We start from the raw sequence: 25791 nt of genomic DNA, 5'->3' as shown, positions 1-25791 counted from the left end.
CGGCCATGGCCCACGGGCCCAGCCACTCCGCGGCATGTGGGATCTTCCCAGACCGCGGCACGAACCCGTGTCCCCTGCATCGGCAGGCGGACTCTCAACCACTGCGCCACCGGGGAAGCCCAACTTTCATAATTTTAAAAAGCAATTTGTTTGGAAAAAAAAATTCTCCAGGAAATGGAAGCAAAAATAGATCTACTGGTTTAAAAATTGTATAGTCTTCTGCTTCTAAATGAAACTTCACAAACACAAAATTTATGTGGATTGCAATTGTGACTGGATGACTAAAGAGTCTTACTATTCTGTAAGGACTCTGCGTGGACAGGGATATGAGCCCAAAGGGAACAAGGAGAAAGGATCTGGGAGTTCCCTGGTGGTCCAGTGGTTAAGGACTCGGCGCTCTCACCGCCGGGGCTCGGGTTCAATCCCTGGTCCGGGAACTAAGATCCTGAAAGCCTCGTGGCACGGCCAAAAAACAAAAAAAGGATGCAGCGTGGCAGTATGGTGCGGGGCGCGGTGAGGCACGGGCATGCAGGTCAGCAAAGGCATCCAAGTGCTCAGAAAGGTACTCAGTGATGTTCCCCCATCTCCAGGGCCCTGCACCAAAGGCAGTGGTCCATTTGTGGGGATCGATCGATCAGTCAATCAGTATATCCAGCCCCATTTTTTTCCTGGTTGTATGATACGCTCTGCGTTGAGCCCTGCTTTTCTTCACTACACAATAAATATACCTACAAAAAAGGAACCTGCAAGCTCAAAAGTAACAAACCCAAACTCTACCAGTGAAACAGACACATCCACAGAGAAAGCCTACCTGAGTCTCAGCAGAAACCAAGGACCGGAACACAGAGACGACAGGAAAGGAAAACACACCACACACAGCAGCCCAAGGAGCTCAGCTCGCTCACGGTGCGAGGGGAGCAGGAAGTGCCTGTTTCTGCGGGCACATGTGCGAGCGTGGCTGCCGGTGGGTCCAGAAACACTACAGACCTTAAAATTCTGACTGCTGGTCTGACCGGCGTCAGCGTGGCGCCTCCAGATGGCATTCTAAGCCGCATGTCGCCGTATTTGCAATGCGTCCCACTGCGACAGTGGAAATAATTTTACTCTCTCTCTAGTTCCCATACAAAATGCTTGCTTCACACTAGAATTTTAAACAAAGACTTTCTTATTTCTAAATAAGACATAGTGGTCTTACTTAAGTATTCTTTGGTCCCATTTCCTGTTAGTCTGAACAACTCAGAATAAGTAACAAATATAGGGATTGTCGAAATAAAATAAAGAAGTTTAAAGTGCTTCATGGTTTTTAAAAATTACTTCCTAAAAGGAAGGCAGAATATATAAAAATCAAATAATTAAATCTTAAAGACCAACCCAAGATCTAGAAACGCTTATTCTAACAGGCATAAAATCCAATGAACTGTCGCATACAAACTTTTAATGAAAGAACACAAAAAACTCAAGTACTTTCCTATTTCACAGAGAACGGTGACAGACAATTACGGTCATACTGAGCAGTATTCTGAGATATTTTAACTTCTTAAGGAATACAGTCATTAAGGTAGCTGAAAGAATTAAAATAATTTCTGCGCTGCTTCTCTGTGAACAACACAGGCCAGTGGTTCTTGTAGCTTTTTGGTCTCAGGACCCCCAAAAAGCCTTTGTAATGATTAGATTTATCGATATCTAATAACTGATTATATTAATTGATATATTTATATTGGAAATTAAAACAGAAAATTTAAAGACATAAAATATAACGTATGTAATTTTATGTTAACAATAGTTGTGAACATAAAAGTTTTATGAAAACGTTTTGAGAATACTTAGCGATAGGAGTAGCATTATTTTCCTTTTTGCAAATCTCTTTAATTGGACATTAGAATGAAAGACAGCTGGGTTCTCACAGACAACTGTGCTCTGCACCCCATCTGCTGTGCTGGGTGGCTTCAGAGGAGGTGCAGCCGGCCCGGGGACACCCATGACAACCTCTCCAGACACTGTGTGTCCTCTGAGGCTCTGTTACAGCGAGCTGCAGTCCTATCACTGAACTTCTCCGACTCCTGGGCGGAGGTCCACCAGTCCACCTTGAACTGTGAATGGCTTTCTACCCAGGTATGCTTTTGTGACATCACATGACGGTCACCTGGAAAAGTCAGCAAACCCTGCGAAGCCGTCAAGTTCTCCAAAATTCTGATTTTCACTTGAGAGCCTGAACCTTACCATTAGCACAGTCACTGTCCTGGTCTCTTGGGTGTCCTGGAGGAGACTTGGCCGTCTGGGCTCACAGCCACACCTGGCACACCCTCCCTGGAGGCGCCCCTCATGCTTCAGTGTCAGCAGAGGAGCTCCGTGAGCACTTGTAGTTTCGAAAAGACACACACTGCGGGGCCGTGGTGGGGTGATGGAAATATTCTACATCTGGACTGTGGTGCTGGGTGCACAACTTGGTAAATTAATAAAAATCACTGGACATTTAAAACAGGCAAATTTTATGGCATTTAAATTATACTTCGATAAAGTTATTAAAAAAAAAAAAGGGGGCGGCTTCCCTGGTGGCGCAGTGGTTGAGAATCCGCCTGCCAGTGCAGGGGACGTGGGTCCGATCCCTGGTCCGGGAAGATCCTACATGCTGCAGAGCAACTAAGCCCCGTGTGCCACAACTACTGAGCCTGCGCTCTAGAGCCCGCAAGCCACAACTACTGAGCCCGCGTGCCACAACTACTGAAGCCTGCGTGCCTAGAGCCGGTGCTCTGCAACAAGAGAAGCCACCGCAGTAAGAAGCCAGTGCACCTCAACGAAGAGTAGTCCCGCTCGCCGCAACTAGACAAACCCTGTGCGCAGCAATAAAGACCCAACACAGCCAAAAATAAATAAATAAAATAAATAAATATATTTAAAAAAAGACCTAGACCCAAAAATAAAGTTTAACTATGAATCTTCCTGCTCTACCCCGGATGTCATTTCTCGGTGCACATACAGTGGGCGACACCTGCCGACTGGCGCAGTGTCACTGTCATTAGAGCACTGACCTCAGGGCGGCCCTGGGTCTCAAGAACACACCTTGAGACCTGCTGCTTTAAACACAAGAGGATGCAGGGATTAAAATGGGCAGTAGGGACTTCCCTGGTGCTGCAGTGGTTAAGAATCCACCTGTCAATGCAGGGGACACGGGTTCGAGCCCTGGTCTGGGAAGATTCCACATCCCGCGGGGCAACTAAGCCCGTGCACTACAACTACTGAGTCTGCGCTCTGGAGCCCGCGAGCCACAACTATTGAAGCCCGTGCGCCTAGAGCCCGTGCCCCGCAACAAGAGAAGCCACCGCAGTGAGAAGGCTGCGCACTGCAACGAAGAGTAGCCCCCGCTCGCCGCAACTAGAGAAAGCCCGTGCGCAGCAACGAAGACCCAACGCAGCCCAAAATAAATTAACAACAAAAAAAGGGCAGTAAACATTTCTCAAAAGAAGATACACAAATGACCAAAAAGCACATGAAAACATGCTCCACATCACTAATCATGGTGAAACGTAAACCAGAACCCCACCTCACACCCACGATGATACTATCACAAAATCGGAAAACAAGCGTTGACGAGAAGAACCAGAACCCTGTGCTCAGTGGTGGGATGCAAAGCGATGCAGCCAATGTGGACAACAGCAGAGTGGTTCTTCAAAATGTTAAAAACACAACTACCACCTGACCAGCCATCCCACTTCCAAGTATATACTGAAAAGATGTGAAAGCGGGGTGTCAAAGAGATGTTTGCACACCCACGTTCACAGCAGCATCATTCATAACGGCTAAGAAATGGAAGCAACGCAAATGTCCGCTGATGGATGCTGGGTAAGCACACTGTGGTTCATCCACACAGCAGAACGTTATTCACGCTTGAAAAGGAAGGAGATCCTGACACCTGCTACAGCCTGGATTACCCTCGAGGACGCTGGGCTGCGTGAAATACGCCGGGCACAAATGGACAGACCCTGTGAGACTGTACTTCCATTAGGCACACGGCGCAGTCAAATTCACAGAGACAGAAGGGAGAAGGCAGAGGCCAAGGGCTGGCGAGCTAGTGTTTAATGGAGACAGTTTCAGTTTTACATGATGAAAGGAGTTCTGAAGATGGATGGTGGTGATGGCCACAACGTGAATGTACTGAATGCCAATGAAATGTACACTTAAAAACGGCTAAGATGGTACATTTTATATTGTGTATTTTACCACAATTTAAAAAAGGGAAAGAAAGAGGGAGGGAGAGGAAAAGAGAGCAGGAAGGAGAGGATACAGGAGGCCTGGCCCACAGAACGGGCTGGGTGCTACTGACGGCTAGGTAATCAGAGACCCAAAGCAGAAGACTGTTTAAAGAAAATGCTATTTATGCCTTTGTGGATAGAACTTCATGTCCTGATGACTCAACCTAAATATAAGACAGGTAAAAATACACCATAAACAAAGTATTGGTGTTTTAAAACGTTTCAGTTTGTATTCCTAAGTACATTTTGTTGTCAATGGTCACAAATATCAACGTGTCCATCTGGGCAATTTAACAATAAACCTGCAGATCACAATAACAACAGAAATATAGCTGACAAACATTTTTTAAAAAGCATTTTCAAAGATATAATTTACATATCATAAAATACCCCCATTTAAACTGCACAATTCAGTGGGTTTTAGTACATTCACAAAGTTGTGCAACCATTGCCACTACCTAATTCTAGAACATTCCATCCCCCAAAAGGAAACCCTGTACTCAAGGGCTACCCATCCCTCTCTGGCCTAGACAATAACTAACCTACTTTCAGTCTCTATGGCTCTGCCCACTCTGGACAGTTCCTGTAAGTGGAACTGTACAATATGGGGCCTTTCGTGACCGACTTCTTTTACTTGGCAGTGGCCTCAAGGTTCAACCGCGTTGTAGTATCAGGATGGACCACATTTTGTTTATCCGTTCACGAGCTGATGGACACTGGGGTTGTTTCCACATAGTCACGTAGCTGTTTTGTCTATGCTGCTAGCACGAGTCTTTGCGTGGCTTACGCCTTCATTTCTCCTGGATAGACACCAGGAGGGCAGTGGCCGGCTCAGAGAGCAGCTCCGCCCATCACACTGAGCAGGCTGTGCCCAGGGCAGCCACACCGGTTCACGTTCCCACCAGCTGGATATGAGGTTCCATTTCCCCACATCCTCCCCAAACACGAAAAACTTCATTTTATTTTTAAAGTGACTCTCTTGCTACTGGAGAGAACTGAAACACGTTCATCTCAATTCAACACCAATCTTACAAACTGCAGGTAAGCAAAAACATTTACATCCAAAACCTTCTCATAACTAAGAAAAAGCAGGATATATTCCAGAACACCCTCCTTCTGTACTCTATCGCATTATTCTGTAGAATAAACAAACAGTATGGGGAAAGGTGACTAAATATTACAAAAATACATTCCTGAAACAAGCTACGGAACAGGCCCAATTAAACTGCCAAAAAGGCCACTTACCACTAGCTTCAGATTTTCCCACTGCAAAATGCCTGACCCACTGGTCTCACTCCCCGAAACCCCAACTGGGCGCTCGGTGTGACCCGGAGGCACCTCCCCTCCTACTGTGACCTGACCCCCCCGACGTCCCTGGAGAGGGCACCCTGTCCTCGCCTGTCCAGGCACCTCCCGGTGATGCTGACCTGCAGTACCACCACCAACTTCGCTTCATGGTGTGTGCGCTTCTGGGGCTAAATTCTGGGAAGCGCTTCAGCAGCGGGACCCCAAGCACCTGGACCAGAGCCTCTGTGGCCTCAACAGTGGATGCTGCTGCCTCCTGCCCTTGCTGCCATGGGGGCCTCCGGCTGGTCTTGACCGCTGGCCAGATTTCTGAACCACACGGTTTGTGGACAGTGCTAACTGGAAATGACTGCAGTACATATATGTGTATGCGTGCGTGTTTGTCTCCATCATTTTACTCCAGAAATTCCAGAGATGGGCTGACGTCATTATGAAAAAGAAGTCTTCGTCTTAAGTTTAAATTTTCTGAAATAATGACACTTAAAATACCAAAGTCTTTGAAGACCTGTAACAATTTACTCTCTACAAGGTACTGCACACGTATCTGCATCCCGAGGGCGGCCACACTCCCGTTCCACGGGCACAGTGCGCACGGAGCCATCGCGTGGCCGTCTAACTCAGACGAGCCGGACTCCCCCACTCGGCAGAAACCAGCAGCACAGAACTAGCACGGCCAAGAGGACACGGCCCCAGCACGCGCTGACCGGGGTCCCGACTGTTCCTGTGCACCCGCATCCTTGGTCACCTCGGGACAAGGGACAGGATTGTTCGAGGCCACTCGTAGGACAGGGCTCCACCGCCCCCACGCCCCCACCCCCCGTGCAGGCAGCACGCAGCTCCCGTGGGCCTCGCCATGGCCGCTCTCTGCCCTCAGCGTCTCCCCCTTCCCCTGGCTTCACAGCAGTATTCTGGATCCAGGAGCAAGGAGTCTGGCCTCCGGGGCAGGGGGACTGTGAGGTACTGAAGAGATGAATATGGTATATTTTGTACCTTTAACCTGGCCTCTGAATGGTATGGAATTTGATATTGGTGAAGGAGGAGTGGACAATGGTGTCACAACATCTGGAAAAGAAGTACAGGAAGCTCTTGTGAACGTTAGGCTGCATGGGTGGGCTGGGTCACTGTGTGAGGCATCTAGGGTCAGCACAAAACCCAGGGCAGGAGAAGAACACCTTCCTGCCATGCGAGGGAAACGTGCGATCACAGAGGCACAGCAGACGGTGCCGTGACACATGTCTTCCCGGGCTTGAGGGCCCACTGCTCACCAGCCTTGTCACACTGCCACTGTCACAGCTACTGGACTCACTCCGTCCACTTTTCAGGAGGGAGGGGCCTTGCTGCCTTCAGAGGCCGACCCTCTCTATTTAGAAGTCCATTCCAAATGAAAGGTATGCCTCTGAGACACCTTGCAGAAAGTGGCAACTCCCCTTACAGAGGTGGGAAAATGTCACAAATGGTGGCTGGGGCATTTGGCCTTATAAGAAGGACCACTTAGAAAGAGTTAATATTGTCTACAGTGAAGATACAGGTCTGTGCTAGGCAGGTGGGCCTGGCATTCCAGGGTGAAACGAGCAGGCTGGCTCCCCTCCGAGAGAGGCATTAGAGTGACCAGGAAAGGCCCACAGCTGACATTGATGCACTGCCACTGCCGCCACAGACCGTCACTGCCAGCCCTGAGAACTGCCCTGCACAGGCCCAGGGCTGAACCACCACCGCAGTCCCAGGAAAAGCCGAGGCCACACAAGCGGGCCGCGCAAAGGCCCCTCACTCAGACAGTTACCTTTCATGAAGAATCGGCAGGTGGGACGAGGCCTCACCTTCCTGTCACTGGGGTCCTTCACTTCACCCTCCTCCAGGTCATCATCCTGAAACAGAGGACAACGTGACTTGAAGAGAGACTTGTCTTCATGAGGGGAAGAGGCAGGAGGGCCATCTACCACCACGCATGGCCTTCACTAAACCAGAAAAGGTACTGTCACAAGACTCAGGTCCTGGCCCCTCACGTGGCCAAGTTCACGTACATTTTCCAAACCTTAGGCTGCTCATCCACACAATGGGGGTCTCTCAAAGCTTCACCCACAAAAGTGCAGCATCACACAAGACAAAGAACATTCTGTGAAGTACGTGATGCATGATGAAAAGCAGGGCGTCATCATGTTTCTCTTAATTAGCAATTCTGGGCAGGAAATGGCTACACTTCAGGTTTTTAAGATTTTTTACATTTAAACAAAATTTATGTCCTTTAAATGAGACACTTTCTCTAATTTAAAAGTCTGGGGGCAAGGAGGAGGGAATTTAGGTGACTCAGGCCAGCGAGCGTATCCACCTTTAGCTTAGACCTGGGCCCTTCTCTTCTGGTTCTTGGTCTAGAGATCCTAACCTTGGCTTTAGAATAATGCAGGAGGGTTTAAAGACCACAGCCCGGGTGGGTCTCTGCCCCAGGGATTCCAAAGAGCAGCCTCGACTTGGACCACGGCTCTGTACCCTCCTCAGTCCCCACCTGTGCCCCTGAGACCCCACTCCGGAATCGCCTCCAGCTTGGGCGGGTATCCAGTGCCCTGCTAACATAGTTAAGTAGGTAAGTCCAAGATGGAGCTCCTCACTGCCCCCCACCCCGCCCCCCAGGTCCCAGCCCATTCCAGAGCGCCCTCATGTGGTCAAAGCAAGGGATCACAAGCAGGGCAGAGGTCTGGGAGTCACCTGGACCTTTCTCTCCCCATCTCCTGCAGCGCCACTCTCGTCCAAACTACTGCCCAGTCCCACCTGGCCTGGGGACTGCTTCCTGATGGGTGTCCACACTCCTGAACCCTTCCACATGCTCCCCACAGTGCCGTGACCTTTGCAAGTCTGGCCTGACCATACTCTTGCCTCTCTTCCCCGGCATGTAACTCATCTCATGTCCAGATCGCAGCTCGAGTCCCCTTCCTCAGGGGCCCCCATCTCCCTTCACAACCGGTTCCACAGCCCCCTGCCCCTGGAGCACGGGTCCCAGCCGTCGTGGCTGCCCAACCGGACCCTGCTTTCTGCTCACCACGGGTCACCACTCCAAGCACAGCGTCAGGCTCAGAGTAAACAGCAAGTATTGATATTTACCGAATGAAGAAATACTGAAGGCAAACTCTAGATTCATGATGACTTATTTTAAAGCTTAAATATTTGTATAATTTTTGCCTTAAAAATACCAAGTTATTAAAAGGCATTTTATAACAAAAAAGAACAGATGCCTCAGAGTTATATCCCTTAAAAGAGAGAGTCAACAGAATCTCTTTTAGAGAGAAAGATTAAATAAGTTATTCAAGGTTTTTTTTTTAAAGGTCCCGAGAATTTATTCATCTTATAACTGAAAACCTGTACCCTGTGAACAACACCTCCCCATTTTCCCGACCCCGAAAATGTTTCAGCTTGAGGAAAATGTGCTGATTTTATGCCATCTGGCAGAAGCCCCCGCCCTCCTGGTCTCCCAGCCGTGCTGTCCTCTCACTACTTCCCTCCCGGCATAAGCGCAGTGTGCTATTGTCTATTACACAGGAGCTCACATCTAAGGTGAGGCAGGTTCTGTCTGTTCTCATCAGAAAAACAAAACTCTTTTGAGAGGTCAGAACTCATTCAAACCTTCTGCTTCGTTTGGAAATCAATGCACAGGAGTTGAAATGATGAGCACAGAGTGACTGCTTTTCAGAAATCAAGATTCAGTCAGTGCACTAGATCGGGTTAAAGAGGTGTCTCTGCAAAGATGTCACGCTCAACATGCACAAGAGCAAGGAGGAGCCAGCTCCCTCGCTCAGACGGGGAGCGCTCACCTGAGCCACGAGCCCCGAGGGAGCCCTCTGCGGCTTCTCAGATGCCAAGCAGACGAAAACATCCACAGATCGCTCAGCAGTCGAGCACCCGCAGATGCCAACTAACCACTCACTTAGTACAATGGCCTTTCAAGTGCTGCACAAACAAAAGGAGTTCTTAAATCTTATGAAGAGTTCCCCGCAATTATGGCTCAAGAAGGAGGTCTCTGAAGCCAGACTCCCAGGGCTCAGCGGCTGGACAGCCGTCCTGTCAGGTCGTGGCTGTACCTGTCAGGTGGGAATTGTGACGGGCAGCCCCTGATCCCGGAGCCAGCAGAGAGCAGAGGTCCAGCAAGAAGCAAACTGGCGCGTATAAACAGCTAAAATGGCACCAACAACTCACTCAGGGGGTGAGTGCCAGGCCCTCCACAGTTTACAAATCTAGGAGAACCACGGCAGCGTGTCCTTGGGGTGAGTGTGCACAGGGCATGGGGCACAGGGCAGCGTGGATCACACCTGCCGCCATGACCGTGGACACGGCCCTCCGCCCCCGCCGTGCTCTCCCCCACTGACCTTCCGAGCACCCAGAGCTCCCACCCGGGGCGCGAGTATCATCGTGATAGAAAAATCCCTCAGAGGCGACACGTCAAAACGTTGAGTGAGGGGAGCATGGGTGACTTTCACTTTCTCCTTTGCGCAGGTTTTTATTTTCCTTAAAATGAAAACAAAACCACAAAGCCTATATATGACCTAAATAACCAAAAGAAGCCATTTCCCACCCATCAGCTCCGCAGTCCCGGCAGGTAAGGAAGCGAGATGCGGCCCGCGCCCTGCAGCAGAGGCCCAGCACCCTCCGGGCCAGCCAGGGGCTCCCCGAGCCCTCAGTTCCGCACCTGTGAGGTGGGCTAGCAATTCGGGTCCATAAGCCCGCATTCACACCCTTTGGGGCCAGAGGTCATGTTCTGGCCTCAGAAAGGCGATCGGGTGGGTGGAGCGGCGCCTGGGACGGACAGTCTTCCTCCTGTGAGGGGACCAGCTCACAGCGGGTAAATACAAAACCACAAACGGCCTCCATGGGCTCTGGCCAGGTGAGCTGGCAGAAGGAGAGCTCTCCCACCCCAGAGCTCTGGGCTGCTCTGCTGAGCAGGGACGGTGGCCCGGGCCCCTCAACCGCCCCGAGGGAGGCGGCAGGCCTTACTTAGTCCCTTGCGGCCAGGCCGCCATGGCTGCTTCCCTGGCTCCCACCAGGGGACAGCGCTGTGGACGTCCCCAGATCCCTAAGCCCGAGGGCTCACCTGCCTGGAAGCCCTTTGGCAGAAGATACTGTGTGTCCAGACGCGAAAGGAGCAGGCAGATGTGAACAGGAGAAAAGACAAAAGACCGCCTGCAAAGAAAATGCCTCCAAGTATATCTGTCTGTGGCTGGGCCCAAGGAGTCATGTGGCCCGTCCACTCGGGGCGCGCCCACCCCGCCCCATCTCTGAGCGCGCACCCTATCAGTGTGACAGTCACTGACGAAAGGAGGAAGGGAACAAACTACGCCACGCTTTCCCAAGGGGATGGCACACTCCAGGCGGCTGAAGTTCTGTCAACCAGATGACAAGAGAGATACAAAAGAGAACCAAGTCCATAAGCGGAGGAGGCAAAGGATGGACCAAAGATGGAAGGCCCTGAGTCTGTCAAGGTGAATCACAGAGCCACGAAGGAAGGGGTCTGTGTGCAGAACTCAGCAGGGCTGCGGGAGTGAGCCAGGCAGGCCTCACACGGCCGCGTGCTCTGTCTGCCTGTCCTAAGCGTGGCTTCCTGCACAGGTGAGACCGCTGACGAAGTCGAACTCACCCGCACTTCAGCTGTCGGTTGTCGGGGACCCTCGGCCCCCCTCCACAAATAAACCGGGTGCTGTAAATAGTGGGCCCACGATCCTGTTTGCAAAATCGCATCCCCACTGCAGCAGGGCGTGGCACTTCCAGAAAGGCCTTTGTATCTGAAGGCAGCACACCAAGACATATAAAAGTAATTCAAGGCCTGAGTTATAAACTACGTGCTTCAGACAAAAGAATGTCAAAGGTTTATTGTACAAACTGATGTCACTATCAAGGAAACCACTAACAGAGCAGGAAAGCTGGGGAGGGTGGGGGTGACTCCCCCCAAATCAATTCACCTGTCCCAGTGACCCAAAATCTACAAGGGAAAAAAGAGGGACAGTGTACCCCAACAGGAGAGAAGAGTGCTTCTCAGTTAAAAGGAGGATAAATCACAGGGCCTTTGAGACGCTTCCACTCAGCTGGCCGTTCCCAGCAATTCAGGCCTGGAGGCTGAGGGGAGACGGGCAGCGAAGTGCGGGAGGGGCCCTGGAAACGGTGAGCCTCTTCAAAGAGTCAGCGGGGCTGCGAGACCCCTGCCAGACGTGGAAAAGCTCAGGGGCCTCAGTGAACGCACTTTTGAGGTGTGAGCCAAACTGCCCTTTTCTTCTGCATAATAACATCCAGGTAGCTCACTTCTGACACCAAAAATGTGCTTGAAAGCAATGGGGAAAAGGCCCCCCGGGATGGATACTTTCCACTTGGACCAGAGGCTACTTGGCACGGATTTAAACTGGAGGGGACCAGGCCAAAGTCCTGTCAGAAGCAGGCTGCTCATGGACCCAAGTGCACACCTCTGGCTCCCTGTCCATCTCGGGAGAGAAAGATACAGGAGTGTGTGCTTGCGGGAACGTGGGGCGAACTCTCTAGCCGAGATTCTGACGACGAAGGACGGACGGGAACTGGGATGGAGAGAGCAGAAGCGAAGCAGCAGTAGTTTTTCAATACGAGCTAATGTGTGTCTACACTGGGTTCTTCCAACAGCGGCTAGTGCGGATGCTGGTCACCCACACGCAGTGCCTGAACTGCCTCTTTATGCGAATGGCTCTCCGGTGTAGACCTTCCACCCACTGCCACCCCTATCTCAACGGCACTCGACTTCAACGTGCCCCAAAGCAGCTGGAGTTCGCCCGTCTGCTGAGAGGGCAGTTACTGGCTGCCTCCAAAGTGCCAGGTCCTGGGAACAGAGGGGCAAAGCCACGCAGGTCCCAGACTTAGGGAACTTGTGTCCTTGGAGGTGTGGGCACGGAAGAGCAAGAGAAACAAACACACTAAGGACCCAGTCAATTCAGACTGTGGAGGCCCAGCAGAGGCACCGAGCCAGGTGTAACAGAGTCGGGGGCAGGAGGCAGGGCCTGCAGAAGGGAGCAGACATGGAAGGAAGCCAATGGTTAAAGGATGGGGAGGAGCCTGGAACGCAGGTGCGCTCCCATGAGGGCCCAAGTCTCCATTCATAGTGCCCACTCCCGTCTAGGCCTGCCTATCCCTGGGGGGTGATGGGCTCTGCCCTTCCCAGTTACACCCCCAGCGTGTTACAATGAGCCTGACACACTGCAGGGTCTGTGGGGCTGTGTGTGGGAAGGGCAGTGCCACCCCGTGGCTGAACGAAGCTGTGCTCTGGTCCCAGCAGCCTGCGGGTCCAGTAGGGCTGTGAGGCCCTTGCGAGAGGTGCCAGGCAGGCACAAGGCAAACCAAGCAGCCATCTAGGATCAAGTGGGCAAGAAAGTCAAACTGGATCTCTAGTTCACCTGCTGTTTCTGGGGGAAACCAGCAAACCTCCAGACGATGGGTGCTTTCCCGGGCCAGCTCAGTCAACCCAATGTCCCACGCCGCCACATCTAAGTGCGGCAGGAAAGCCCGGGGGTGCGATGACGGCAAGGCCCCCCGGGACCTGCAGGGAGACACCTACCTGTCCACATATGACCATGGAAAGGCAGGAAGGTAGATGAATTTTCCCGTACAGCTTATTCAACAGTTGAAGCAAGAAGAGCTTGCAACTGGTCCTTTCTTAATGGGAAACAGACTGCCCAGAACGCCGGCCACAGCACCCCAGTCATCAGGAGCCCCTCAATCCTTGGTGGCAGGATGCAGACGTGGCTTTTCTCTTTGTAAACTGAAAAACCAAACTCACGGGCAACCTCAACCAATGAGTTCATCTTCTGCCCAAAATGTCGTCCAAACTGATTAACTGGAGTCTCATGGCATCTCCTTCTCCTCTGGTAACCCTGTGGTCAAGGTGAACTTTCCAGATGGGAAGGGAAGCATAGCTGGCGAAACCTAAGAGCGTTCACAGATAATGTCCCGACAATACCCTTTTAAATGAGTACAGTATTAATAAGTAACGGCTGCTAATTTAGGAGGCCATCTCCTACACTTAGTTGTGAGAAGATAAAAGATCTAAAATTCTAAGCTTGTAACTCCATACACGATCTCGGAGCGCCCCACAAAGTTCTGCTCTCGTGAACCAGAGTTTGAGAAGCACGGTCTTTGCGACGCAGCGTCCATACCAGCTGTCGCAGGAGCCTGGCACTTCGGGCGAGCCGGGGTTATGCACTTGACCAGCCCCTCCTCTCTCGGCGACCCAGAGCGGTTCCGAGGCACTCCTCACACCTCTCGCCACAGCGACTCTCCAGTGAGCAGAATCTCCTTTGCGGGATATTAGAAGCCCCAGATCTCGTCAGTCTGCTCCGTCCCCCTCTCAACCCCTTTTAGTAAAAGCATTTCTCAGCAGGACTTCGGGCTCTTCCCCCCACACACTCAACTTCTTAAAAGATCGTGACAGAAATTCTTTCAACAGAATCATCTGTCATAAAAACCCAACCTGCGCACAACTAAGATGATTATTACTGGGTACCTTGTCCTTAATCTGAAGGCCAGATTAATTTAAATAAGTTACAACAATGTGATGGCTTGGTCAAAAGCCAAAGCGTTCTGACACACAACCCCATTTTATCCAGTCCTGAGGGTCTTTTTAGGGACACTCCCAAAGAAGCCTGGCCTAGATGTGACCCTCGGCAGAGAAGAAGGGCAAAGATAAAAATGCCTAAAGTAATAGAGGAAGCTGGAAGGAAGTTTTTTCAGGCTCAAGAACCTAACAGGGGACCTCTCTGGTGGCGCAGTGGTTAAGAATCCATCTGCCAATGCAGGGGACACGGGTTCGATCCCTGGTCTGGGAAGATCCCACATGTCGCGGAGCAACTAAGCCCACGCACCACAACTACTGAGCCTGCGCTCTGGAGCCCGCGAGCCACAACTACTGAGCCCACGTGCCACAACTACTGAAGCCCACAGGCCTAGATCCCGTGCTCCACAGCAAGAGAAGCCACCACAATAAGAAGCCCATGCACGGCCACTTGCCACAACTACTGAGCCCGCACACCTAGAGCCCATGCTCCGCAACAAGAGAGCCAGGGAATGAGAAGCCCATGCACTGCAACAAGAGTAGTCCCCGCTCGCCGCAACTAGAGAAAGCCCACGTGCAGCAACTAAGACCCAGTACAGCCAAAATAAATAAATTTATACATATAAATAAAAGAACCTAACAGGAACTGAAATCCACAATGGTTCTAGTTGAATACTAACTCAAATGTTACTTACAGACAGCAAAGAAAAAGGCAGAAAATTACTGCTTGTTTAAAAAAAAAAAATCTAGAACTTTAACGCAATCCAACCAACAGCACCAGATGAGTGAGGGTCCACAGGACTTCTGCCAGCTACCGAATGGAAGACAGTTTTCTGACTGTCGCCCACATCCCCTGATTTCGGCGCTCCCTCATCACCACGGCGATGGCTCCCAGCACACGCCTCCTGTCCCCCTCCTCCGGGGTCGCTGCCGGCTCCGTTGGGCATACTCACGTCGATCTCTCCGTCGTCGATCTCTCCGTCGTCATCCTCTTTTCTTTTCTCCTTGGCCGCCTCCACGGGCTCCCTGTCCTCCACGCCGTGGACGCCCGCCTTCCCGTCCTCCCCGGGAGCCCCTTCTCCCCTCTCCTCGTCATCCTCAGGCCCGGCCTTCTCGGTGTCGTCCTCGTGCGTGGCGGGGGCAGGCTCCTCGGGGACCTCCTCATCGTAGTCTAACTCGTGCTCGTCCAGGTCCCTGGTGACCGACGAGGCCTCGTCCCTCAGGTCGCTGGTGCGGTCTTCCTCCCCCCGGTCCCCCTCGGCCCGCGGGGGGCTGGCCGGGCCCCCGCTCAGCTCCGGAGCCTCAGAGTCCCGGTCCTCCTCGTCGGAGCGGCTCTCCTCTTCCTCCTGGCTCAGTCCCGGGGCGACGTTCTCCTCGTCCTCCGCGTCGGAAGCCCTCCCCCCAGCTCCATCCAGATCCTGCTCAGACCCACTTTCCCTCAGGATGTCATCGTCCGAGAGCCCCTGCTGCTCCTCTTCTTCGTCCTCTGGAGAGCGAGGGTCCCGGTCAGGGCTCTCGGCCACATCCATCGGTACCCACGGTTCTGCAAAACAAAGAGAACACACACTCACAGCATCCAGAAAGGGGCCAGTCAATCTCGCGCCGGTCTGCTGGGCCCCATGCTTGCCTCCGGCCTGCAGGGGGGCTCGGCCCCGCCCGGCTCCTCCATACCCCAGATCCCAGGCCGCAGACCACCGGCACCGCACCCGAGGCCCCCGCGGAGCCGGGCCGAGCGCGCGGAGCTGTGTGCCAGGAGCCTCACGTCTGGAGCCACCGGGTAGCGAGAGAGCTGGCGTGCCCACCTCCATACGGGGCACCCCGACTGGTTATCAGACAGTGGGCAAGAAGACGGGCATTGCAAGCGACAGCTTTTTGGGTTCGTAAAGTAATTACTTGTGAAATTCAGGAAAACGTGCATTCGGAAGGAGGTGGCAACAGTGAAGGCAGCGCCTGGCCTCTTCCGGAGTCACCCGCAGGGTCTGGAACAGAAACCCGGCCTGCCTTTGAGAGCCCCCAGGACATGGGCCATCCCCCGTTCCTGCACGTCTCTCCAGGTCAGGCCGTGAAGGCCGCCCGGAAGGCCTTCGTGCACTGTGATTCTCGAGAACCACTGTTCCAGGACAGGCAGGTCGTGGGAAAGAACTCTGGCAGAAAATCTTACATATGTAAGGAGTTTCTTATATAAAAAGACCAACAGTATCATTTTAGAAGATTTCATTTCTATTTTTACTCACTAGATTTAATTACAAAGTGACTATTTTCTGGTTTTCCCACCCCAACGTGCAAAGGTAGGACATTGTTCCATTGGTTCTAAACGCAGGTTGCAGAAGGTGGGTTGAGACGGTGTGTGCATGAAGTCGACACCAAACAGCCTACAAGCGAACATTTACCGTCCGCCACGCGACGGGTAGCGAGTAACCACTAAGCTGGTGTGAGACAGCAGGGACAGTGAAGGGTTTCATGTTCACTTGATTCTTCAAAATTTTTTATTTAAAATAATGTACGCCCCAGTCATGCTACTTGGTACCTCAGTGAGATCTGGAAACGCACAGCATGTTTACATACTTTATATAAAATTACTTTATGCATTTACATAACTAAAAATTTAAAGTGTATCTTTTAAATTTATACCTTCAAAAGGAGAACCTATGTTTAAAGGTGCACATGTCAAGAGTTGGTATCTGAACCCACAGTTAAAAACAGTTTTGTTTTGTTTTTTTGCTGTTAATGGAAATTGTTAAAATTCAGCAAACATGAGGACAAGTTACTTAAAATTCATCACTTTATAAATAAAAAAAATGGTTAGCAGTAAAAGAAATTTACAAACCAACCAATCCATTCAAAGTCACTTAAAAGTAGACAGCTCTGAACATGAGCCACTGTTCAGTCTTCTAACTGCGCTACCCGAGGTAGGGCTACTGGAAGGGATTACTAAAAAGTTAGCCCTAAAATGCTGCATCTTGCTCCCCGTGGCTTCCTGGCTTCCCCGTGCAGGGCAGAGCCTGTCACCACACACATCACCCCTGCAGCCCAGGGCAACGCGCAAGGCAAGAAGGCGACCGCGGACAGGGCCCGGCACCCGCACCTCTTCCAGACAGAGCGCGGGGGCCTTGGGGCAGCCAGTCAGGGGCCAGTGGCAAACCGGCAGCCTCCCCGCTCCTTGGCTAATGACATCAGTAAAAACTGGAATTTTCCTTTGTGTATGACGTCCTATGCCTACCCTTGTACAGTTCTGATTACATTGTATATAACGAAACCTCTCCACAGAAGGGCAGGGACTTTCATTCCCCAGCTGCTCAGGCTGGCACCTGGGACCCTGTAGGCCGGCAGTCACGTGCAGCTGGTCGCTGAGCCTCAGACATATCCCTACTGGAAACCTGACAAATTCTGATTCTCACATCATACAGGCTAATGGCAACCTTGGGAACCAAGTCACCTCTGAAATCACTCAACTGGTAATCAAAATTAAGTGTCCCCTTACACTAGTTTAAAATCCACAAAACTGATACTCTAGCTTTGCAACATATTATCCTGTTCACGGCACAGAGGCTCCCTCACTAGTAACTTGATAGCAGCCCCTTCTTGGGGCCCAGGTGCCAAAAGGTTTCATTGTCATGATTAGGTCCAACCAAACTGCTCTTCTATTCTGGCAAACTTCGATTTAAATCCTAGGGGAAGAAATGGGAGAGAGAATGCCTAACTTCAACTATATGATCAAGCAAGTGGGCCATGTCTTTCTGGGACACATGGAACAGGGCACACAGTGTGGGCTTCTGAGTCAGAACCCGAATCCCGGCGCTGCTGCTCCCCAGCTTTAGGGTCTTGGGCAAATTATGTAAACTTGCCAGACCCCAGTTTCTTCATCTGAAATACGGGGAAACAGCACCCGCTGTAGAAGTCGTTGCGACACCTAAATGAGATCAGCCTGTTGGCTTCCAATACCCACACCCCTCTCCCCACCAGCCTGCGGTCAGCCTCCTGGGTGCTCAGGAAACAGCCATCCAGCACACGCCAGATAGTCACCTGTGCACGACCACGTGAGCGATAAGATCAAGTCCCCCACCTGCTGAGAGACCACTACTCCACCAGGCACTCGACCCAGCTCCTCGCATCAACCCTGCAAACAGGCGCTGCCCCGCTCACAGAGAAGGAAACCAAGGCACGTGGCCACGGGGCGCGATCGGGGCTTGCATCTCCGAGCGGCTGCCGGAGCAGGTGCCCAGTGCTGGCGCCGGCCCGATGCATGAAACCAGCTCCTGCTACCTGCCCAGGGACTAATCCCCACCTACCGCCCTTGTTTCGACAGGAAGATGGGACCCAAGCTCTAACTGACTTTACACGTTCTTTTTTGGAACAGAGCCCTCACATAAGTCGGGGACTTCTACTGAAGCAGTACCTTTTGCCTGTCGTTCTTTTCTCCCTTCTAAAGGTCTGTGAGGATCCGTCTAGGTTGCTATCTTAGCCCTTCTAGAACCAAAAAGACACATTTTCACGGAGATGGAAAAGTAACTATATGATCCATACAGACTATTAAAGAACAGTGATGACCATATGGGATCAACCTGTGACACCAGCCACTTTTATTTTCAATGTGTCTAAAGCTTGAACCTCAGGCACTTACACTAAAGGTGGATCTCATAGAGAAGCCCTCACAAAGGCGCACACTTCTACACCGACACCACGGGAAATGCTGCCTCCGATTCAAACCCTGAGGCTGCTGCACTGTGTGTAAAAAAGAAGTACTTGCGGAGCCTGCACGCCCCCCAAAGTTTGTACTATGGAATTCACTTCAGCCTTCCAAGCACAAAGCTAACTTCCCTCCTCTCACCGGCCGTTTTCAGTGCTGACCAGAAGGTGGTAGAGCGAAAGGCCCTGTGTGCACCTGTTCTTACCGGGGAGGACTAGCGCTGTCAGCCTTCTGGGCAGCACGGATTGCTCCGAGAATCTGAGGAAGGGGATGGCTCCTCTCCCTAGAAAAACCTGGACATACACAATTTATCCCCCACTTTCAGAGTTCAAAACCTCCTGAGGTCCACCCACTGAGCACTCCTGCCCTAAGTACGCTGTACATTATTCTACTACATACCGGAACTCGCCACACTGTATACCCCAACTATCTGTTTGCAAAGTCTGTTGGGAGACCCCCCGCCCCCGGCCCCATGAAGGTCCTGAGTGGAAGGGCTCAGAATCACCTGGGTTCTCCGAGCTCAGCAAATGGCTGGCACTTGGTAGCAGAGCTACCATATAACTTATTGTCTGAACTTGGGGGCGTGTTTGAGACTGAAAGGGGGCACTGTTAACCATTACAGCAGGCATGAGCCTGGCTGTCCTAGGCATACTGGGACACACAGTCACCCTTAGGAGGCTCTGACAATCTCCTGAGCAAAGGGGTCCCATCTCTTCTTTCCCTGTGGAACCTCCTGGGATTTTCCAATCTGACGCTACACACAGGTGAACAGCTTGCAGAGGAAAACATGCCAAAGAATCTTCCTGCTTATCAGAAGCAACCTGAGTCACACCCCGCTGCACAGAAGGGGTGTGTCCCTGGGGGTCAGAAGACGGTGTGTGTTCCGGGCCCCGCTCTGGGCGAGTTAACTGGCTCTCTGGGCGTCGGTGTCCTGTTTTGAGATTAATTCAATTTGGCCAATATCTGAGTATGTGCTCTGTGTCAGGAGCCAAGAAAACCATGTGGTCTATTAAATGCACACAGTGAAATGGAGGGTCGTCTGCACGTCTTCACAACCCCCAGGCTCACTATTCTTACTCAGTCTTTTCTTCTCACACAATCAATCACCCGTCATCGAGCGTTCTTGGCAAAGTTTAGAACTCTTTAGTCCTTTGACCCACAAGACAGTGAACTTGCCTGGAGAACAGAATAACAGTGTCCATCACTGTGTCTCCACAGCGTACTACACTGGCAGACGGGGACTGAGAGACGCTGCTTGAATAAATCACAAAGTCTCATTACTTGATAAACTACCTGTTGCACGCCAGAAAGAAACTTGAAGTAACTGCCTACTTTTTAGAAGACTATTCTAGAACTGAGACAGAGTGGGTGCTGCCTCGTTTCCCAGCGGTCATTCTGGAAGGCTGCGCCCTGACTGCAAGGACACTGGTACAGTACACAACAGGTGGGAGCTTTTCCTTCTCAGCAACCTTTGGAACCTGCAGAACACTCCCCTGGCACTCTCAGTGGCAGCAAGTCTTCCCTCTCTCACGGTGGGTCACTTTGACAAACGGCAGGAAGCTGTTCAGAGCCTGGTCTGGTAAGTGAGGTGAGTTCCCAAGCCAGGTAAGATGGGTTTTGGTCAAACATGGGGTGTGAGTATTGAATGAGACTGACTTTTCTCCTATGGCTTGTATATTTACTACGGCTTGTATATTTACTACCAAAACAGCAGTTCCAAAGAGGTTTTGGCAAAGGAGCACCAATGAAATACAAGCCTAACCTTCCAGGATAATGATTTTTAACAGAGCAGTCCCTATCTGAATGCCCAAGTTCTGGTACATCTGGTTAAAATTCAGATTCATAATTTCATGGATTTACAACATCCAAAGGAAGGATGTCAAGGTTGGTGATAGACACCATCCCCAAACTGACTAAACTTGACATCAAACGACTCCTCAGGGAGGAAGCACTCACCTTGAGATGATCTGTGAAAAAGGAAAAAACCTCTTCAGTGTTTGATCGTTTCCCACCCAGAACCGGAGACACGTTCCAGCCTCTGGGACACACCTGATTGGTTTCCAGAGCTGGCTGGGCTCCACACATGTGCTCAGATTGTAAAATCATCAGGCAAAGACTCCCCTGCCTGGGAAGCGGGAATCAGCCTGGGTCCAGGCTCACCCTGAGAATCCCAACCTCTGCTCTGGGACAGGACCACTCCACAGGCAACACGAAGGAGATGAGAATCAAAGGAGAAAAGATGACAGCACTGCTATGTCTCTAAATGCTCCCTTCGTCCATTCTCCCCAAATTGATCTGAAGAACTGACCTGCTCTCACAGATAGAGAGCTGAACAGCTCATTTAAGATGATCAACCACTGTAGCCGGCAAACTCAGCTGTCATGAAGTAGTCAGTAACACTGAAGTCTTAGCAGGAGTAAGGCTGAAAGTCTTTAAGTCTTAGGTTCTCCCAGCAATGAGCCGGCATCCTTTGGGCTCTTAACCAAAGGGGCACAAGGAATTTTATTCCAAAGAGTGGCTCGCGTCTTGGGACACAGCCAATAGGTCCTACCTGTGCCTCCGGGAAGCCGAGGGAGCAAGTTCCAGGAGGCTCCGGGGAGCTCAAAGCTCCGGAAGAGCCTATCCCCAATCCGGAGGGCGAACCCGTGTGCCTCCTTCCGCCCCCCACCCCATCCTTGTGGGCGGAAAGCAATGCCACGCGAATATCCCGGAAGAGAAATGACAGCTTCGGGAGATCAACCCCACTGCAGAGAGCGGAAGCAGCTGTCGGGCGCTCGACCTGAGGGGGTCCAGGACCCCCAGGCCGGCTCGCCCGGAAGGAACGTGGGATCGTGCCTAGCTCAGCTTCCCCTTCCCGGGGCCCGAGAGCCACGCTTCGGCTGGAGGCAGCCTGGAGCGCTCCCCGGAGGCGGAGGCGGAGGCGGCGGGGCTCCCGGGCCTCGGCTCCGCGCCGCCGCCACGCTCCCCGCCCGGCCGCCTCGGCCTCCTCCTCCCGCCGGCCCGGCCTCCCGCCATCGCCATCACTTACCTCAGCGCAAGGGCAGAGAGGGGGCCACGGCTTCGCAGGTGTCGGGGCGGCGCGGAGATGAGGTCCCTCAGCCCTTCCGCTCCTCACAGGCTCCGGCTTGAGGCGCGACGCGGGCGGAACAAACGGGCTCCACTACCCGCGGGGGCCGGCCATTGTGCGACGTCATCAGGCCGCGACGGTTGTCTGCGGCCCGGCGGGCTTCCCTCGCTTGCCACGCCCTCCGTCCGCTTCCTTCCGGCCTCCGCGCGGCCGCGCGCCCCGCGGCGCGCGCCCGCCCGAGATAGCACGGCGCAGGCGCGGCCGGGGCACCGCCCCTGGGGCGGATCTCCCAGCCGGCGCTCCGCCCGCCTAGGCGCAGGGAGGGCCTCGCGAGCCGAGCGGTCTCGTGACCCGCGAGCGACGGTTCGCACCTGGCAGTGCGCTCTGCTGGCGGTAGCGGACCCGCGGAGGTGGGTCCTGCGACCTCGGGGCTCGGAACTTACCTGCTAAGTTCTGGCTGAAGAGGTCCCAGCCAAAGTTAATCCTTTCCGGGAAATGAGTTTAAATAGCAAACCTTAAACATTAAACTTCTTCCCGGGGACTAAATAGCTCCCTCTCTGTTAAATATAATTAATGCAACGCAAAATTAATCATTTTCGAGAAACTGAGTTTAAATGTCAAAGACTAAACATTTTTTTACAAAGAAACTATTTTTATTTGTATAACAAATATTCTAAGAAATGACGACATAATAAAATTAACAGTTGATGTGATGTCGAGACACAAATAAGTACGTAATGCTATTGATGATTAATCATTTTGTTTCATCCAACCTCCCACCGATTATTTTAGAGAGCATCTCTGGTGTATTTCTGACTGAATCTTAAGCATGATGTATCCAGGTGATTCAATTAGGAAATCTTTGAAAGAATGAAGCCTAAACATTTTTTAAAAACTATTTCTGTGCGACTAAATAGTTCCTGCTTTATCAAGTATAATCAGTCCAACACAAAATTTAATCATTTTTTTTGAGATATTGAGTTTAAATGTCAAAGCTTAAACATTTAATTTTTATTATTTTTTTGTAGGCAATCCAGTGTTGAAAAGTTTGCTTCATCATTTTGTGGTGTTATCTTTGGGTTAAGAAACAGGATGAACTAAAAAGAAAATTTCATAGAGTCCTGGTGGATTTTACCACACTGTGGCTTGTAACCTATTTGCTGGAAGCACCATAAAGTTCTCAGTAGTAAAAATCAACCTTAATTAGCTTATAAATTGAAAAGCAAATTTTTTTTGTGTGCTGTCTTAGAATGAGAGTTCCAGGGTGGGATTTTCCCCATAGCAAATAATAAAAATAGGACTCCCGGCTGGCAAAAGGACATAGACCACTGAAAGCTTAAGCATTTAGAACTATTCCCAATGTTGTTAAAAAGTAGCAACAGGTCCAAAATGGAGTCACGTATGCTAAGCCTATCAAGACTTAATACCTAATTTAATTGAAGTTGTAGCCTCTCCCTAGAGTGGTAATTTAAACCCATCAGTCAGCACTAGGGAGGTGATCTGCCTAAGACCCCTGCATCCCTTAAGAGAAGGAAGGTGCCCTTGCTGGAAGTAACCCACCCTTTTAACTTCCTTGTCCCACCCTCCTGTGCCTATAACAACCTCCATTTTGTACAGCTTTTAGAAGCCTTTCTGCTTGCTAGATGGCATGCAGCCTGATTCATAAATTGTTGAATAAAGCTAATTAGATCTTCAAGTTTACTCAGTTGAATTTTTAACACTGATTTCTTAAAAATAATCAGCTCAAAAAACAGAAACAAAAACAAAATAATAATCAGCTCAACACAAAAGTTAATCATTTTTTAAAGATACTGCGTTTAGGGGCTTCCCTGGTGGCACAGTGGTTGAGAGTCCGCCTGCCGATGCAGGGGACACGGGTTCGTGCCCCGGTCCGGAAAGATCCCACATGCTGCGGAGCGGCTGGGCCCGTGAGCCATGGCCGCTGAGCCTGTGCGTCCGGAGCCTGTGCTCCGCAACGGGAGAGGCCACAGCAGTGAGAGGCCCGCGTACTGCAACAACAACAACAACAAAAAAAGATACTGCGTTTAAATATCAGAGCTTAAAATTTTACACTCTTTCCACGTGGATAAACAGCTCTGTATCTTATTAAATGCAATCAGCTTAATGTCCTTGATCAGAAGGACATCATGTGGCATTGGGAGTATTTTTACAGCTTACCAACTGCCTTCACAACCATCAGGGTGGAGCCACACCGAGCCTACTGCAGAGCATCAAACTGTCCATGTTACAATAGGAACCTGCCCTTAGAGGGACCCTGGGCTTGGTCGAATGCTCTGCTGTCCTCGCCTTAAGACTCTTAATCATTTTTCAACAAGGGGCCCACGTTTTCACTTTGCAGTGGACCATGTGTGAATGCATGAGCGAGAGAAGAAATTGAGGGCATTGACATGGAGCTACCATTTGACCCGGTGATGTCACTCCCAGAGAAATGAAATGTGTGAACAAAAACCTGTACACGAATGTTCCAGCAGTGTTATTCACAACAGCCCCAGAGTGGAAACAACCTAGGTGTCCATCAACTGATGATGGCTCAGTAAAATGTGGTCCAGGGAATTCCCTGGGGGTCTGGTGGTTAGGACTTGGCCCTTTCACTGCCAAAGGCCCAGGTTCGATCCCTGGTCCAGAAACTAAGATCCTACAAGCCGTGTGGCACGGCCAAAAAAAAGATGTGGCCCATCCATACAGTAGAGTACTACTCAGCCATACAGAAGACTGAACTCTGTCTAAGAAGAGATGCCGTAGTCCAACCGTAAGAGGACACAAGAAGGTGGAAGGGGGCTCTCGCCAGAGCCCGGAGCCTGGACTTCCAGGTTCGAGAACTGTGAGAGATAAATGTCTGTAGTTGAAGCCCTCCAGTCTGCGGTATCTGTTATGGTCGTCTGAGCTGACTAATACGTTCTATTTACATGGAATATCAGAAGACGCAAATCCACAGAGTCAGAAAGTAGGTGAGAGGTTACCAGGGGCTGGGGGTGGTGGGATGGGGAATGAGCACTTAATGGGGACAAAAGTTCTTTTAGGGGTGATGAAAATATTCCAGAGTCAGGCAGTTGTGCTGGTTGTACAACTTCGTGAATATACTAAAAACCATTGAATTGTGCACTTTAAAAGGGTAGATTTTGGGGGGTGGGAGGAATTGGGAGATTAGGTTTGACACATATACACTATTGACAGTAGGTATAAAATAGACGACTGTCGAGAACATACTGTAGAGCACAGGGAACTCTACTTAATGCTCTGTGGTGACCTAAATGGGAAGGAAGTCCAAAAAAGAGGGGATATATGTATATGTATAGCTGATTCATTTTGCTGTACAGTAGAAACTAACACAACATTGTAAAGCAACTATACTCCAATAAAAATTAATTTAAAAAAGGGTAGATTTTATGTCATATGAATTATACTTCAATAAAGCTATTCTTTTTTTAAGAATCTCTTTAAGAAATAAAGCTATTTAAGAAATAAATAAAGCTCTTTAAGAAATAAATAAATAAAGCTCTTTAAGAAATAAAGCTCTTTAAGAAATAAAGCTCTTTAAGAAATAAAGCTCTTTAAGAATAAAGCTATTCTTTTTTTAAGAATCTCTTTAAGAAAAGAGCAACTAAGCCTGTGCACAACTACTGAGCTTGCGCTCTAGAGCCCGCGAGCCACAACTACCGAGCCCGCATACTACAACTACTGAAGCCTGCCCTCCTAGAGCCCGTGCTCCACAACTAGAGAAGCCACCGCAATGAGAAACCCGCGCACCGCAACGAAGAGTAGCCCCTGATCACCGCAACTAGAGAAAGCCCGTGCGCGGCAACAAAGACCCAACGCAGCCAAAAATCAATCAATACATAAATGAAAATTAAAAAACAAAAGGAGAGAAATGAAGGGAGATGGTAGAGGACAGGAGGTGGGTGGGAGCTGAGAGGCGGTG

At 50.8% G+C, this 25791-nt stretch overlaps 1 protein-coding gene across 1 annotated transcript in view; it reads right to left on the bottom strand.

Moving 5' to 3' along the window:
* Positions 1–22004, bottom strand: part of ZC3H18 (zinc finger CCCH-type containing 18) — a 50927-nt gene extending 28923 nt beyond the window's left edge. Inside the window, exons 1-3 of the mRNA XM_030849475.3 lie at positions 21813–22004; positions 15051–15640; positions 7336–7420 (exon numbers count right to left, since the gene is read on the bottom strand). Coding sequence (XP_030705335.2) covers positions 7336–7420; positions 15051–15626 — 661 coding nt within the window. The 5' untranslated portion in view covers positions 15627–15640; positions 21813–22004. The remainder of the gene's footprint in view (positions 1–7335; positions 7421–15050; positions 15641–21812) is intronic.
* Positions 22005–25791: the final 3787 nt, after the last annotated feature.

The sequence above is a fragment of the Globicephala melas genome, chromosome 19 (assembly GCF_963455315.2).
Source record: "Globicephala melas chromosome 19, mGloMel1.2, whole genome shotgun sequence".
NCBI lineage: Eukaryota > Metazoa > Chordata > Mammalia > Artiodactyla > Delphinidae > Globicephala > Globicephala melas.
This window is presented reverse-complemented; position numbering and strand designations above follow the sequence as displayed.